The 18,142-nt window shown below is 38.9% G+C and overlaps 1 protein-coding gene across 1 annotated transcript; it reads right to left on the reverse strand.

The window, feature by feature from the left end:
• ACBD7 (acyl-CoA binding domain containing 7) lies at nt 1–16,318 on the reverse strand. The gene is made up of 4 exons (XM_044678431.1): nt 16,229–16,318; nt 399–516; nt 222–284; nt 1–134 (listed from the first exon to the last, which is right to left on the reverse strand). Exons 1-4 carry the CDS (start codon nt 16,238–16,240, stop codon nt 61–63), a joined length of 267 nt encoding a protein of 88 aa, XP_044534366.1. The 5' UTR covers nt 16,241–16,318; the 3' UTR covers nt 1–60.
• Between the last annotated feature and the right edge of the window lie 1,824 nt (nt 16,319–18,142).

Here is an 18,142-nt window from a genome sequence, read left to right on the forward strand (position 1 = left end):
TTGCTTTAAAGGTTAGTTTATTTTATTTCATAATGAAAAAGAATTCCTGACAACACTATTCTAGATCCCATACTTTTCTATCAGCTCTTTTGCTTTAGAAATATAGGCACTCATGGCATCTTCCTTTGACAGACCTGAAAAGGAAAGAAACAGATTACCTTTGCTAATCATCTGATATACTAAACAAGAAGTATATGTTACCTTGTTTAACAATTAAACACCTTTTTGGAGATTCCATGCTTCCCATTTGGCTTTGCCTTTTAAATCTAGCATTCCTGGGCACTCTGTCAAAAGAAACACAGATTGTTTTTAAGTTTACATTTTTTTATTAGATGGCATCATAATTATTTTTCAAAATCCCAAATGTTGCCCGGTTCAGAAATGTATAGGTATGATACCAATGTCAATGTCTCCAACAACTGATTGTTTGTAGAGTCCATAGAGTTCTTTGAGTTCTTCATCATTTGGTCTTGTTTTTAATTTCTTTACATCTGCAGCAGCGTTATCAAAATCATCCTGAAAAGAGAGGGGAAAGAAAGTTATCCAGTGATACGTTTTCTGCCTCTAGGCAAAGCATGGCATCTTTTGTCTGAGCCTATGGCAAAGCAGATATAAGGAGATATTAATTTCAATGGATCCAAACACTAAACTGGCTCTTTAATTAAATTCAAAAGCATCCATTTTCAGCAAATATTCTAATCTCTACTTGAATATGTAACTGTTCCTATCTACTTTGAAAACTTTAAAGTGTCATTTAAAGCACATTATTGTTGTTTTAATTATTATTCCTTATATTGGTAGAAAAATGAAGTGATGAGTAATACTAAGCCCTCTACTACTAAAGGCTGTGCTAGTTAAACTAAGGAAAACTTTTTTAAAATCTGTATGGTCTTCTTCCATTAGAATTAGAGATTCTTGAAGATAGGAACTGGTTTGTTTGCTGTGCACAAACAGAACTATGCAAGTTCTTGGCACTTAGTAAGGAATAAATGCTCTTTCTAATCTGAAAAGACTTACATGAACTGATACAAAGTGAAGTGAGCAGAATCTGGAGAATATTGTACACAATAACAGTATTGCACAATGATCAACTGTGAATGACTTAGCTATTATGAGCAATACAATGATCCAAGACAACTCCAAAGTACTCATGATGAAAAATGCTCTTTACTGCCAGAGAAAGAAGAGATGAAGTCTGAAGATAGGTTGAAATGTATCATTTTTCACTTTATTTTCTTTGTGAGTTTTTTTAGTGAAATGTGTCTTCTTTCACAATATGACAAAAAAATTTGTTTTCTATGATCATATATATATACATATATAACTTATGTTGAATTGCTTATTATCTCAGGAATGGGGGAAGATTGGGAGGGAATAAATATTTCTCAAAATATGAGAAAATGGTAAAAAAAAGTTTCTAAATATAATTAGGGAGGAAAATGAAATATTACAGAAAATAAATGTTCTTTCTGTTTGTCTGATGTGGAAAGAACAATGGATTGACTGAAAACTGGGAGAGACTTGGTCTTGAATCCTGACTCTAAAAGTAATACGTGGGTAATTATTTGACTAAGACATGTAGCTTCTCTGAGTCTCCATCTCATCTGTAAAAGAATAATAATAATAATTGCTATACAGAGTTCTAATAAGGAAAGGACTTTGTAAGTCTTTAAAGCACATATAAGTGATAATTTTTATTAATTAGCATATATTACTATAGTATGATTTATTATATAATGTATAATACATATATTATATAGTAGTTATTATTATCATCATTACTATCTTTCTTTGTCTAGAGAAATTTTCCCTTTCCTATTTTCTTTACAAAAGGAAATTAGTTATCTCTTACATGTTTAAGGGTTAGATATGTATTATTAGTATGATATATTCTTCTAAAGACCAAGATAGAATGAAGTTTTTTCATTAGATTTATACTTGCTTAGAACAACCAGTTCTTCTTCTATTCTATTATCTCCTTAAAAGCAAGTTCTGGTGCCACTTTTGGTAAATAATGAGGATGTACTTCGATGTATAAAACTTTGGCAAATGTTTTGATCCAGCCATAGCACTGCTTGGTTTATATCCCAAAGAGATAATAAGGAAAAAGACTTGTACAAAAATATTTATAGCCATGCTCTTTGTGGTTGCAAAAAAATTGGGAAATGAGAGAATGTCCTTCGATTGGGGGATGGCTGAACAAATTGTGGTATCTGTTGGTGATGGAATACTATTGTGCTCAAAGAAATAAAGAACTGGAGGAATTCCAAGTGAACTGAAATGACCTCTAGGAATTGATGCTGATTAAAATAAGTAGAGACTGAGAGTAAAAGGAGAAGTAATATTTTAATTAGGGCCATGTTGGTAAAATAAAGAAGTGGCCACTCGCCTGCTAAAATCTATTTCAAATCCCTGGCCATTAGTCATTACCCTCTCTCACCTCTCCTACATACCAAAGAGAGAGTTTCAAGCCCAACTTCCCACCTTGATACACATCACCACGTCAAAACCGGAAACCTGCTGAATCATGGAAAATGTAGTTTCCAAGTCCCCTAAACATCCACAGGAAGTTTGTCATATATCTAGATATTTTAAAACTCAAATGAGCCCCAGATACCACTCAAAGGAACCCCCAAAATTCCAAGTAACACAATGCAGAGTGAAAAGAGCAGAACCAGGAGAGCATTAAACACAGAGACTGATACACTGTGGTATAATCAAACATAACAGACTTCTCTACTAACAGCAATGCAAGAATCAAGAGCAAGGCTGAGGGACTTATGAGAAAGAAAACTAGCCACATTCAGAGGAAGAATTGTGGGAGAAGAAACACAGAGGAAAAACAACTGCTTGAACACATGAGCTGATGGGGATATTATAGGGGATGAAGACACTAAACCAGGGGTCGGCAACATATGGCTCTTTCTGAAGGAGCCATAAAGTCAATTTTTTTTCAGGCAGGCACTGTTACAGGAGCACGCACTGTTACAGGAGTGTGTACTATGAGCAGTGTACGGCTCTCATAAAATTACATTTTTTTTGGTATTTTTTTTTATTTTAAACCCTTAACTTCTGTGTATTGATTTATAGGTGGAAGAGTGGTAAGGGTAGGCAATGGGGGTCAAGTTACTTGCCCAGGGTCACACAGCTGGGAAGTGTCTGAGGCCGGATTTGAACCTAGGACCTTCTGTCTCTAGGCCTGGCTTCTCAATCCACTGAGCTACCCAGCTGCCCCTCATGAAATTACATTTTAAAAAATGTGGTGTTTATGACTCTCATGGCCAAAAAGGTTGCTGACCCCTGCACTAAACGATAACTCTAGTCCAACTATCAATAATATGGAATTAGGTCTTAATCAATGATATAAGTAAAACCCAGTGGAATTGTGCATCAGCTAAGGGGGGTCAAGGGGAGTATGGGGGAGAGGGAAAGAACATGAAACATGTAACTATGGGAAAATACTCAAAATAAAAATATGAAAAAAAAACTTTGGCAAATGTTGTAAGTGGGGAAATTATTATAAAGTAGTAAAAATTCCAGCAGTCAAATGAACAAATATCTCCCAGGTAGCCTGAAATTTTCTTAGAATCATTCTTTTTAAGTGAATAAATTAATTATGATGAAAGACCTAAACTTTATGGTTTAATTGGGATGCAGGACAAAAATAAATATATAATCCTATCCTCCCCCAAAGATATTCTATAGAAAGAAACAGATCTATTTCTTAAATGTTGCTGGCCTTAGAAGTAGTCCAAAGACTTTTAATAGTCGTCCTGGTATAAAGATTTTTAAATTTTTTTTTATTGAAAAAGCCTAATAAGGAGACTCTTAGAATAAGAAGGAATCTTGAAGTTTCATTTAGTATAAGTTCCATCCAATATGGAGCCACTAGGTGGTACAGTGGATAGAGTGGCAGGCCTGAAATCAGGAAGACCTGAATTCAAGTTCAACCTCAGACAATTACTAGCTGTGTGATCCTGGACAAGTCACCTAATCCTGTTTAGGTTCTTCATCTGTAAAATGAGCTGGAAAAGAAAATGGCAGACCACTCCAGTATCTTTGCTAAGAAAACTCCAAAAGATGTCATGAAGAATTGTACACAACTGAAAAATAATTTAAAAACCATCCAGTATAGAATTCCTTTGATATTATCCCTAAAAGAATGACTAACTAGACCATGCTTGACCATTCTGCAAAGTAATTCTCATTACTTCTTCTGATAGCCCAACCTACTATTCCTATTTCAGTCTTACTGGATGACAAAGCATATGGGGTTGAGAGGTGGAGGAGTAAAGTGTAAGAAGACCAGGAAGACAAGAGGAGGCCAGTTTATGAAGAGCTTTAAATACTAAGCAAAAGTTGTATGTTTGATCCTGAACAAAACAGGGTACCACTAAAGTTATTGAATAGATGGGCGATATTGTCAGCCCTGTGCTTTAAGAAGATGACTGATATCTGAGTGGAAGATTTGAATGGGAAAAGAGTTTAGAAAGGAAGATTAGCTAGCAGGCTACTGCCGTAATACAAGTGTGAAGTGATAATAGTCTGTCCCAGGGTGATAACAGGGGAAGAGGAAAGAAGAGGTCAGATGTGCATTTTTATAAATATTGCTACATCCTTTTAGTATTCCTTATATGAAGTGATTTCCAGATACCTCATCAGCCCAGTTACCAATCCTCCTTCTGCCCATACATTAAGAAATGTAATCTTCAATTTTAAAGGACCTGAGAAATAATTTCATATCAGCCTCACAAATGTACAAAGAATAATTAGAAATATCTATGCCAACTTTGCAAAGAGCTCCCCAAAATTACTAAGCCCACAACAATTCTCCCCTTGCCATCAAAACTTGCTCTCTATGACTCCTCTCTCAGGAAGAGAGAAGAAAACATTTAGAAGGTGATACAAAAAATAAAGAAAAAGCAAGAAGCAAAAATGACATAAAATGCACAGAAGAGAGAAAATTCAGAAGAAATGATGTCTTTTGTGTCTGTGTGTAATATATATGATCCTCTTTTTTCTGTTCTTATTTGAATAATGAAATAGCATGTACTATGTGCCAGGCATTATAATTATATCAATTGCTGATGATACAAGTGCAAGTGAGCTGTATCAGACCTTGCCTGCAAGGAATTTAGATTCTAATGGAAGAAGATAACACATAAAAAGGAACTAAAGGGGTACCGGGTAGCTCAGTGGATTGAGAGCCAGGCCTAGAGACGGGAGGTCCTGGGTTCAAAATCTGATCTCAGACACTTCCCAGCTGTGTGACCCTGGGCAAGTCACTTGACCTTACCACTCTTCTGCCTTGGAGCCAATACACAGTATTGACTCCAAGATGGAAGGTAAGGGTTTTAAAAAAAGGGGGGGAGGAACTAAAAAAGGAGCTGATATATATATATATGGAAATGGCTAAGAACTGTAGCCTGATTCTGAGCAAGAAGATGCTAAAGCTCACTTACCAAAGTCTGGGGAAGAGTCCAAGCTCCAGATTACCAGATTATAAGTGCCATTTGTGGAAATGAATGTTTATGCTTCTGGGTGTTTAAATTCTTAACCCATAAAGAGATGTTTAGAAAAAATATTTGCAAGTACACTGGGGATTTCTTCATAAAATGAAGAAAATAGAAAAGGTACTACGTATAAGATACTACTGCTGGGGCATCTAGATAGCACAGTGTCAGGCCTGGTGTCAGGAAGATTTGGTTTCAAATCTAGCTTTACAGACTTCCAAGCTATGTGACCCTGGACAAGTTACTTAACTCCAATTGCCTAGTCCTTACTGCTCTTCTGCCTTAGAACCAATGCATCATATTAATTCTAATGTAAGGGTTTGTTTTTTAAATCAATTGGAGATTAACTTGTTCCTAATGAATTAGTAGGTTGAAGGATAAATTTTAGAAATGAGAGATAGTTTCATTAAAGAAAATGACAACAACGAAACACTATACCAAATAGTGCAGCCAATGCAATCCTTAAGGGAAATTTGATATCTCTAAACACTTTCATTGACAAAAAGAAATGGAAGAGGTCAATGAATTGGTAATGTAACTCAGAATACTAGAAAACTAAAAATTAAAGGAACAATATTTTGTCTTTATGTATAGTCTCAATACTGAGCAACGTGCCTGCCTGCAATGAATGCTTAATAGATAGATGCTTATAGACTGATCAATACTAATGTATATTCTGATCCCACTGAAAGAACTAGAAATCATTCTGCTAAACCTTCAGCCCAAAGAAATCTAGAATGTAAAGACCACATCATAATGCATCCTTGCCACATCATTTGCTGCCTAAGTTTAAATACACACACACACACACACACACACACACACACATTTCAATCTTATGATGACAAAATCAACAATAGCTAACAGTTATATATCCCTATAAGGTTAACGAAGAACTTTTAAAAATACTTCATTTACTCTCAAGACAACTCTGAGAGGCAACTGCTTTTATTATACCCATTTTATAGTTGAGGAAACTGAGACAGACAGAGGTTAAATGACTAACCCAAGGTCACAAGACGTGTATGTAAAGCTCAATCTGAACTACACCCCTAGGTTGAAGATCTGTGAAATTAAAGGATCCTGCCTTTAAAAGCCAGAAAGGATGAAAGAAGCCATTTTGTCCAAACATACATTAAACAAATAGGAGAACAGCGGCTTAAGGAAGTGAACTTATTAAGAGAATAAGTAGTATTTTAGGGTCTAGAGCTGTAACCACTTGCCGCTAAGTTTTGCTATTACTTTTAAAATCGACATTTACTCTATTTAATAAACTATATTCTAGGAGGTTGAATATGTGCACAAGAGGCCAAGTTTCTATACTTGGTATGATCTCTGAGGGTCAGTTCATCATGCTCTCGGTGAGTACGTCATTAAAATGGAAAAGGGAAAGAAATAGAAGGAGAAGGAGAAGCAGTTTTTGCCAGTATTTGGACAAGGGCCGCTGCTTTTTCCCCAAAGAGCATAATATGACTTTAGCCAAAGCTGTCAACTGTTGCGAGGAACCAAGCCTGAAGCCACAAGTGACATGTGGTCCAGTTGATGTCAGAGATGGACAGAGGAATATCTCAGAAGTAGAGCATCACAAAAAAACCTAATGGATCAAATCTGGCTCAACTCACATGTGTCTTGTCTAGTGAGGTCCGAGTCTATACTTGGAACTTAGCAGGGGAAACATTTGTTCACACAGAAAAAACACTCTTCATAGAATTTTTACGGGTTAGTTCCCAAGACCAAAAGAGGATACTGAACTTGATGGTTTCCGTGTTATGAGCTGCCCAGGAGACAGATACTCTGAATACGTCTCCGACCTAAGAATTTCGTGTGTGCCTACTCTCCTCACGGACACTTTCTGCTCTGGTGGGAAAGTGTGATTCAGGTTTATGGATGGAATGTTTTGGCATGTGTTTGCTGTGCATTTTCAGTGCATGTTTTGGTTAATGTTAATTGAGTATTGGTAGTTATTATTACTGAGTAATATATCAGCTAGGCAGTTAGGTGGCTCAGTGACAGGGCACTGGGTCTGGAATAGTTCAAAGCTGATCTCAGATAATTGCTAGCTATGTGACCCTGGGCAAGTCACTTAACCTCTATTTCCTTAATCAACTGGAGAACAAAATAGTAAACCACAATAGTATCTTTGCCAAGAAAACCTCATGGATAGCATTGGGATGCTCTCATCAATGGAGTCGTAAAGCGTCAGACTTGGCTGAACAAGTAAACAACAGCAACAACATATCAAGAGGAGCTCATGAGCTACAGTGCCAAGAGGAATAGTCACCCAAAAAGTTATCCCCAAGCCTGGATATAGTGACTGGAACTTAGTAGGTCCTTAAGAAACTGCTATTGAGTAACCATGTTAACTTTTCTTTCTTTCTTTCTTTCTTTTTAAATTTTAAACCCTTAACTTCTGTGTATTGACTTATAGGTGGAAGAGTGGTAAGGGTAGGCAATGGGGGTCAAGTGACTTGCCCAGGGTCACACAGCTGGGAAGTGTCTGAGGCCAGATTTGAACCTAGGACCTCCCGTCTCTAGGCCTGACTCTCAATCCACTGAGCTACCCAGCTGCCCCCCATGTTAACTTTTCTAAAAAAATAAATATTAATAAATGTTTAAAAAAAAGAAAGAAACTGCTATTGATTCAGTGAATGATTGATTATTGGCAAAGTGTTTTAATTCCACTATGCCATCCTAAAATGTTCCTCCTGTATTTTATAGAATCTAGTGGCCTTTTTTAGCTAGGATCTAATAGGTTTGCCTGTTTTAAAACAATTAAGTACTAAAGATGAAAGAGTCTCCTAAGGATTTCTTGATGTCAGATGATTTTGTACATCATATACTTAATGACAGATCAAACTACTTACTCTAATCAATTCTCCAGGTTTGGCTTGTTCTCACAGGATGAATTCAAACTGTCAGTTTCTCTACAATCACAAAGCAAAACTCTCAGTTGCTGCAGTTTAGCCTTTTGGAAATCCCTTAAATATTATGCTTTCTTTTTTCTCTAATAAATTGCAGAATTGAGAAAAGAGAAAGCAGGTTTTAGGTACACCTCTTCACTTACACTATTTTGTTTTGTTGAGAAAACAGAAAAGTAGAAAACTTTTTGTAGTAGTCATCAGTCTACATTCACTTTCAAATCTATACCAAGGAACAATTCATGAGCTAAACAATATAATGTCTCTGTAAATCCCAAGTTAGAGCCTCAGTTTTCACAGGAGAGGTCTAATCTGCAATTTCTATAATTTCTTTAAAATAGGGAATTCTGGGCAAGAAAACTCCCTCAGCTAATACACATTGGCATCTCCTCTCCGTTTTATAGTCTTAGAGAGTTTCCCCTAAACACTGACTGAGTTGCCCCTGGGTCAACAGGGAGATTTTTTTTTTTTTAATTTTAAACCCTTAACTTCTGTGTATTGACTTATAAGTGGAAGATTGGTAAGGGTAGGCAATGGGGGTCAAGTGACTTGCCCAGGGTCACACAGCTGGGAAGTGTCTGAGGCCAGATTTGAACCTAGGACCTCCTGTCTCTAGGCCTGGCTCTCAATCCACTGAGCTACCCAGCTGCCCCCTCAACAGGGAGATTTTTGCAGAATCCTTGGATTTGAATTCAAGTCTTCCTGATTCCAAGTCCATTCCCTATCCACCATATTATGCAATCTCTCCTGAATAATAATCTTGTTATTCATTTCTAACTGAACAGGAATTACAACATGATGAACGTATAAATATGCATTGCGTGATAGCACATGTATAACATTTCAGATTACCTGTCATTTGAGGTTGGGGGAGGAAAAGAAGGAAGGGAAAAAACCTGGACTGAAAAATGTCTTAAAATATTGTATCTATGTGTAATCAGGGAAAATATAATTTAAAAAAAAGGAGGGGAAACATAAAAAAGTAATGATCTTACGATAAATTTCAATTCTAAACACTATCTAAGAATGGAATATGTCCTAGGGTTTCCCACCTGTCTTTTGAAATGTATAAGTAACCAACAGAATGTCCAAATGGTATTTATAAGCATCATACATTAATTATGCTTTCTTATCCACTTCTCTCTTGAAGGAGTCCACAAATCACCATTCTCAACCCACGTTAAAGTAATTAGTGTTATTATTCTAATAAAGTTTTAATCCTATGACTCCCTGGGGTGTGAAGGTGACACTGGGTTTTTCAAATCTACACCCAGAAGAGTACAAGCTCTAACAAGTCCTACCAGACTGGAAAAGCAGCAATTATAGGCCTGGTAATAGACAGTCTATCTGTCATCCCAGAATCATAGGATCTTAGAGTTGAATGATCGTCTAGGCCAACCCATACTTGGATGGGAATCCTCTTTACACCTGTTCCAATAGATTGTCCTCTAGCCTTTGCTTGAATTTTTCTAATGAGGAAGACCCTACTCTCTCTGGAATCATTCAGTTCTACTTTTCAATGGCTCCTGCAGGAAGTCTTTTCTTATAACACATCTAAGTGATCTACCTGAAACTTCCACTCATCATTCCTAGGTGTGCCTTCAGGAGCCAAGAAAAATAAGTTTAATGATCATAATAACAACAATATCAGTTCTGGAGTGTATATGGTCCTTTAAAGTTTGCAAAATGGGGGGCAGCTGGGTAGCTCAGTGGATTGAGAGCCAGGCCTAAAGACGGGAGGTCCTAGGTTCAAATCTGGCCTCAGCCACTTCCTAGCTGTGTGACCCTGGGCAAGTCACTTGACCCCCATTGCCTAGCCCTTACCACTCTTCTGCCTTGGAGCCAATACACAGTATTGACTCCAAGATGGAAGGTAAGGGTTTAAATTTTAAAAAATAGTAATAAAGTTTGCAAAATGCTTCGAATGAATGATGAAAAAATTATTATATACGTTATATACCAAGCATGCGTGCTTTACAAATATCTCATCCTCAGAGCAACTTTGGGAGGGAGTATTATCCCCATTTAGTGGGTGAAGAACCTGAGGCTAACAGGGAGTAGGGGATGTGGCCGGGATCAAATAGCCAGTGAGTGTCTGAGGCAAGATTTGAACTCTGTCATTCCTGACTCCAGGTCTAGTGCTCTATTTATCATGTCAACTTTCTGCATTCCAAACTTTTCTTCTCCAAGATAAGCATCCCTACTTACTTCAAGCAATCCTTATATATCATGGTAAAAAAAACAAGTAAAATCACATCGGGTTTGAACATGGGACCATTCCCTACCTGGAGATAGAATCAAACTCCTAGACCCGCATAGCTACTACTAATTTCCAAGGACCAGCCTACACTAAGTTGGAAGGTCAGAGTTTGAGCTTATCCTAATATGCATTAATGGCCTGTTTATTCATCCTGAAGATGCTGAAAATCCCAATTTGAAGTGTTAAGCAAAAATCCATGAGTAAATGCCCTTGTCTCTGATGATTGGATCAGAAGAAATGAATTAAATAAGAAATTTAGACTGTGAGCAAACTTAATGGCACTTTCTTCTTTGTCTTGCAATGAAGCCCTTTATGAGCTAAAGTTCACCTTTTTTGGTCTCATGGAGCTGTTATGAGGATAAAATAAGATATTTTTAAGAGTGCTTTGCAATCCTTAAATTGCTACATCAATGCTATCATCATTATTCAAAATCAAAGGTGCTACAAGGCCACACCAAGATTCTTTTATGATCAACAGAGCTGATTGCCTAAGATACTTGCCTTTAGAATTTTTCAGACCATGATTTCATTTTTTCTTATAAGAAGCAGAGCTCAGGAGTTTTATCCAAATAGTTACCCAAATACATAAACAAAGACTTATAGGACCATTGGATTTTAGAGTTAGAAAGGACTTGGGAAGAGGAGGAGGACATATAAAGTGCATTGTGGTTTACAAAGCTCTGTAAAAATATTTTCTCATTTTGTTCTCCTAACAATCATGGGAGATAGGTGATATGATTTATCTTCACTTTATAGTTGAAGACACAGAGGCAGACAAAGGTTAAGTGACTTGAGGGTAGCTGAGTAGCTCAGTGGATTGAGAGCCAGGCCTAGAGACGGGAGGTCCTAGGTTCAAATCTGGCCTCAGACACTTCCTAGTTGTGTGACCCTGGGCAAGTCACTTGACCCCCATTGCCTCCCTTACCACTCTTCTGCCTTGTGTTCTAGGTTATGCTCCATAAAAATTTCTCCATAATACTGATACAAGAAGAAGGAATTTCTCAATAATATTGACACAAGAACATGTAAGCAATATTTTTGTGCCTTCTATAAAACTGTGATTGGAAGAAGTTATCAGTTACATCACCTAATGCCCGTACATAAGAATGTCTTTCTTGGAATCCAGTTCCAAGAAAACTTTTATCTCTGATAAAAGAAAGCATGCAAGTTTGTCCGCCACCAAGTATGATAAAATACATTATGTTCCTTTCTTCATATTAACTGCCAAGAAGCTCAAGGCCAAATTCAGTATTGTTAACTCATTTTAAGTACCAAGTAAAAACTCCTTTGGGTTATTTACTTTTTTGTTTTCTTGTTAAAATGTGTAGTGTAGTATATAGTGAAAACATGTAAATAAAGTTCTAAAAATACCATGCTGAAGAGTCTGAGTACTCAGTGTATGTATTGTTGCCTTGATTCTTTCCCTCCCCTGCCATCTCTTCTAACTGCTGTGTTTTGTCTGTAGATGTCTCTCATTTAACTATAAAGAGGACCTCTAAAACTCCAGATAGTTTATAATTCACTAACAGTTTGTCTTTCAAAAGTTGATAAATCACTTATTTGGGACTCCAGCCATATTTCCCAGAGGAAATAAGTTATATGTAAGTTTAGCTTTGCCAGTTCAATGGATAATGTAATTGAAACTGTCGAGGACCATCTACTGAGTTGTATGAGGGTTCTCACCTGAATGAATGGAGAAAATACATGTCCTGACAAAATCACAGATCCTTGAAATGTTGACGCATAAATACCTAAAATAGTACTGAAAATAGTAATGAAATAGTAAAACATTGTGAGTTTTAATATCTTAGGAAGGATAGGCTAGAAACATGGCCTTCAATTCTCATTGTTTCTATAGGAACTTAGTATACAGAAACATATCCTTCCAAGAAATACTATCATCAAGGGAGAGGTTGGCTGCTACAAGAAAGTAGACTCCCTTTCCAACCACTATAACAGTGGTTCCCAAACTTTTTTGGTCTACCGCCCCCTTTCCAGAAAAAATATTACTTAGCCCCCTGGAAATTATTTTTTTTTAAATTTTAATAGCAATTAATAGGAAAGATAAATGTACCTTTGGCCATCACCGCCTCCCTGGATCACTGCAGCACCCACCAGGGGGCAGTGGTGCTCACTTTGGGAATCACTGCACTATAACAACTTCTTCCTGAGGAGAATTTACTTCTGTGTTGTAGGGGGAGAAGAATCTCTCACTAGGTAAGGTAAGGAAGGGGATCTTTAGATATTTCATGGAACCATAATTTTATTGGTATAAGTACTCCTAGCACCAATGCCAATTTCAAATCTTTGTCTTCAAAATTGCTGTGACCAAAAATTCATCTCAAAGACTGGGAAAGTTAGGAGGGATAGCTTGTAATGAGGGTTTATGACTGAATCTGTAATATTACAAGCTAAAATATTGGATGACAGCATCAGGATCCAAAAAACATCCCAATAAGTTAGAATAGTAGGCTGGATCTAAGATGACATTTAATAGGGATAAATACAGTCTTTTTATCTGAGTTAATGAAAGTCAACTTAATGCCACTGTGATCTTGGGCATTGTAAATGGAAACTCCCCAAACATGGGGAGGGGAGAGGCTGAGCTACACAATTTCTGAGTTTACTTCCAGGTCTACTTCAATAAATTTCAAATGTATAAAGTGAAAGAGGTGTTGTTAGAGAATTGTTCCTTTAAAAATCATTTGGGGGGCATCAAGGACAAGACCAGCTAGGTAGCTCAGTGGATTGAGAGCCAGGCCCAGAGACGTGAGGTCCTAGGTTTAAATCTGGCCTCAGACACTCCCAAGTTGTGTAACTCTGGGCAAATTATTTAACTTCCATTGCCTAACTGTTAACTACTCTTCTGCCTTGCAACCAATACACAGTATTGATTCTAAGATGGAAGATGAAGGTTTAAAAAAAAAGAAAAGAAAATGATCTGGGATTCTTAAAGAGCTGCAGTCTCAGCATAGGCCAATAGTGGCAATGATTGGCTGAATTAATGGAAGCATAATGTTCAGGACTAGGGAGCCCAGGATGCTGTTATGCTTTATCCTTGATGGACCACATGTACAGTATTGTGTTCAATTGTGGGTACCATTTTTAAAGGGCTATTACAAGCTGTAGAAGCCTCCAGAGGAGGAAGACTGAGTGATGAATGGTCTTGAGATCATTTCATATAATGCTATATTTGAAGGAACTGGGGATGGTTAGCCTGGAAAAGAGAAGATTCAGGGAGGATATGATCTCTAACTTAGAAGCATTTGGAAGGCTGTCATGTGGAAAAGGCATTGACTTAGTTTTGTTGACAGAAGAAGGAACTAGAAGCAAAGCACTGACGTTGCAAAAAAGCAAATTTAGGTTTTCCATAAGGAAAACTGCCTAACACTTTGAGCCATCCAAAAGTGGAATGGGCTCGGGAAGTAGTGAGCTCCTCAGAGACTTTCAAAGTGACTTCTTGTCCAGTATGTTGTCACACTTTCAAATGAAACCATTTGATAGGGGAACTCACCAGCTCCTAAGGCAATTCAGGCCATTTTTGGATAGCTCAAAGGGAGAGAAAAGCAGCTAACTCAGTTTTTGTTGGAGCATACTAATGAGCAAATTGTGCTTATGCTGCCAGTTCTGTTTCCAATCTAACAATCTGTTACTGTTTTCCTGAGTTTGCTATATGTCCTATATTGAGGGTTGCGGTTATATTCTAACTGGCAGTAAGAGGTTAAAAAAAAATCATCTCTCCCCAGCAATCTTGGAAAAATCAAGGGTTGTCTTTATAGGCAACATGTGACAATTCAAGGCTTGGGGCATTTTCTTTAATTTATGTCAAGCAAGGAGATATATTATTTTTACCCTATTCATTAGCAATTTAAATAGAGGATGGGCAAAGGGAAACAGATGAAATGAAAACCAGTCTTATCAGCTATATTCTCAAATATACGGTCATCCATGATGGCATCATCTTCCAACAGGGAAGTCATTCATCCAGTTTTGCCAGCTCATTAGTAATACTTATAAAAGAATTGATAAGGATAAGGGAGAAGACAGAAATTATCATCTGAATAAGGTGAAATTTCTGGTTTCTGTTATGAGTTACTCCTTTGAATCTCTTAATATGGGTTATTAAAAAAAAACAATCATGAAACTATCTGGGAGAACAATTCAAATCATCTTCTCCTCCAGTTTTCACTAAGTGATTATATTCACCTTGGCATTAACTAGCATGAAGTCAACAAATGAGGTACCTTGCAATTATGCCAATGGAAAGCTAAAAGGAGAGGATAAGGTTCCAATGGAGATTGCTTAGCCAAAATCAACCCTGTAAGGACTCATTTTGAATGTTACGTTAAGAGATATTCTTGAATATACAAATGGCTTGCTGAAGAGGAAAAACAGTGTAATAGAGAGACCTGAGGATAATGGAAAGAACTGAAATCAAAATGAGAGGACCAAGCTATTACTGTTAATGTTACTGCTTTCCCCTTTGTGCTCAATTCACAAAGTAACTTCTTGGTTCAAATCATCTCTAAGGCACCTGCTTTCTAGTTCAAAATTTTGTGATCCTATTTGCTAGTTTGTGCCTTTCTTTTCTGTGGTGTTAATGGTACTTTGTCTATCATGAATAATCTAAATAAATAAATAGAATTATGATCAGTTTTTAAATGGAATCCAAGCAGATTTTAAAGTACTGAGGGGGTGGGGGTGGGGGGTTGTCAAAGTGAAGAAAGGGAAAAGGTTCACAGACCAGGCAAGGAATGATGAAGACAGCTTCATAAATCTCAGAGAAAACTGAATTCTCTTGGCATTGCTTTTTTTTTTTCTGGAAAACACTTATTTCCTTGTTTTCCCCTGGCACTGGTAGCACCATAATAGGGGGAGAGGGAGGGGGGAAGGCACAAAGGTTCAGTGGCCAAGTTAAAGCAGTCAATCAAAACAAGAACAGATTTCAATGGCATCCCTTCACAATTACTGAGGCCTAGGACTTGCCTCTATTGTGTAAGTGAGGGGGAAAGATCAGCTGAGCAGAGGAATTAAAGTCCTCCTCATCCCTCCCAGCCTCCCTTGGGAAAGACCCGCATAAATAAATGCCTTTCAAATGCCCCTTGGATTAATTAAAACTGGGGGTTAAAGATCCTCTCCTCCCCTCCCCCATCCTAAAGCACCCAGTTGGTTGCAGAAAGTTGTACAACTCTGAGCTGCAGCCCACTCCCTTTAGGAGTTTTGAGCTTTGGCTGGCCCAGCTCCTGCAGCCTGCGCTGTCCTAGATGTCTGAAGCCGATGGCTCCGATCGCGGGTCTCCTAAAGAATTCTGGGCATCCCGAGCATCCTGCAGGTGGAACAAAGCTGGGACCTGGGCCAGAGGAGATAGGGGAGGGCCCCTGCAGTCCGGGCAGGCGACCTGGGAAGGGCCAGATCTCGCCGACCCCACTTCTTCCTTCCCCGCAGGTTGTAGCTAACACGCATCCTGTCTGCCCGCTATCTCCTCCGGAGCAAGGAGAAGAGGGCACTGACAGCATCCTGGACCGCCATAGTTTTACCTGCAGAGACATGACTGTGCCGCTACTCCTCTAAGCAACTAGGCTTGGGCCCCCACTGCAGCTGCTGCTCACGCGGTACTGGCCGGTCAGCTCTCCCCCATCCCCGCTGACTCCCCAACCCCTTCTTAAAGCCCCGGCGGCCACCCTGAGAGGCACAGCCCTCAAGCTTCCGATTGGCCCAGACGCTTGTGACTCAGTGCCCGGGGGGAGCTGAGTGACATCAGCAACCTCACGGGCCCCTCCGCCCCCCCTACCCCGGCTCCCTCTAGGGGCACTGGGCGGGCTGCTGTTGCCTCTGCTACCCTGGCGGTCTCTTGGGCCTGGGGACGGGAGGAAAGGAACCTCAGGCTGCCAGCTGTGCCAGTGGCAACAAGAGGAGCTGTAGGGACCTTAGGGAATGAAGGAGAATGAGTGTGTCTTTCTCTTTTCTTGGCCTCCATCCTCAAACTTCTCAAGGGTTTGCCTGCTCAGAAGCCAGAGGGATCATTAAAGGGCACTGACCCCACTTGGGCTTTCTCCTTTTATTAATTTTAATTAATTATTAACGTTAGGGGTTCCTCAAAATAGAAGTCAAGAGACCTGAGTTCAAATCCCATATCTACCACTGTGACCTTACACACAATAATTTCACTACTTTAAGCCTCTACCCTCTTAAACTTGCCAAGTCATTACAATAAACAAAAGAGGACCAGGCTTATTCTTTTTGTTTGATGGTGTCCAGACTTTCTGTGATCCCAAGCATCATGGGGTTTTCTTGGCAAAGAAAATGGAGTGGTTTGCCATTTCCTTCTCCAACCTTTAGGCAGACAGGTGTTGTTATTTAAAAGTAAGGGGGGGGGGGGGAATCTCTCTACTTGGAAGAAACAGTAGACAGGAAGGTGCTTCTACAAGGTGGGCCTGAAAGCTGGTCCAAGATCCCCAGGCGGTAAAGGGATCTAGGCTGAGTGGGACAGTGATGCCTGTGTAGCCACCAAGATGTGCTGCTAACCACCAGGGCTTATGGATGATTGACTCAGCTAAGCACCTGACCCACTAACAGTGCCCAAGCCAAAGTTATTGAGGGAGAAGTTGTATATATTGCTCAACAGCTCCTCTGGTTCCTTGGCTTGGGGTTAGATTAGATGATAAAGATTGGTAATGGGCTAGTTATTGGTACTGAATGGATAAGGCTAACTGACTGTGCTTTTGGTAATCCCTTTCCCCTCTTGCTGTGGTTATTCACTTGTTCTTGGAACAAATGCCAGCCTCACTTGAATCAAGTTTGAAACAGGGTTTAATCCTTTGCGTCAAGGGGTTAGGAATCAGGATAAGGAAAGAGGTGTTGGGATTGGCTATGCTATCTCTAATGAGAGTTAAAGTAGGGTAAATCAGTAAGCATCAGGTTAGTATTTGGCTGGAGAGTCTTCTCCCCCTCACGGAAGCTGATCAGACCAGGCCATGGCCTAGACCAAAGGAAAGGAAGGGGTAGTGATGTTTTTCTTGGCAGCTATGCTGTTGTTATCTCTCAGCTCTGTTAGGTATAGATGATTGAACTTCTAATGGCAATAGGTATGGATGCTAGATCTGCAGGTCTATTGGCCTATCCACTTGCCACCACCCATTGCTCCCAGAAATTCCCTTCTCAAGACTGAGATCAAGAATGGCTGAGCCCCTGGGCTTTTATAGAGGTGATCCCAACTGTCTTTTGCCCCTGGCTCATGCCATCTGGGTAAATTCCAAGTTCTAAAACCGATGACCTGTCACTCAAGCTGTTCTCCTTCTTTTTCTAGAAGTTGTCTATAACAGTGTTAAGCAACTTGCCCAGGGTCACACAGCTAGTAAGTGTCAGATTAGATTTGAACTTTGGTCTTTCTGAGTCTAGGCTGCAAAGTTTGAAAGTTACTGGGATAAGGATGGGGTAGGAACAGGAAATGG

Source organism: Gracilinanus agilis, chromosome 5 (genome assembly GCF_016433145.1).
Source record: "Gracilinanus agilis isolate LMUSP501 chromosome 5, AgileGrace, whole genome shotgun sequence".
Classification (NCBI taxonomy): domain Eukaryota; kingdom Metazoa; phylum Chordata; class Mammalia; order Didelphimorphia; family Didelphidae; genus Gracilinanus; species Gracilinanus agilis.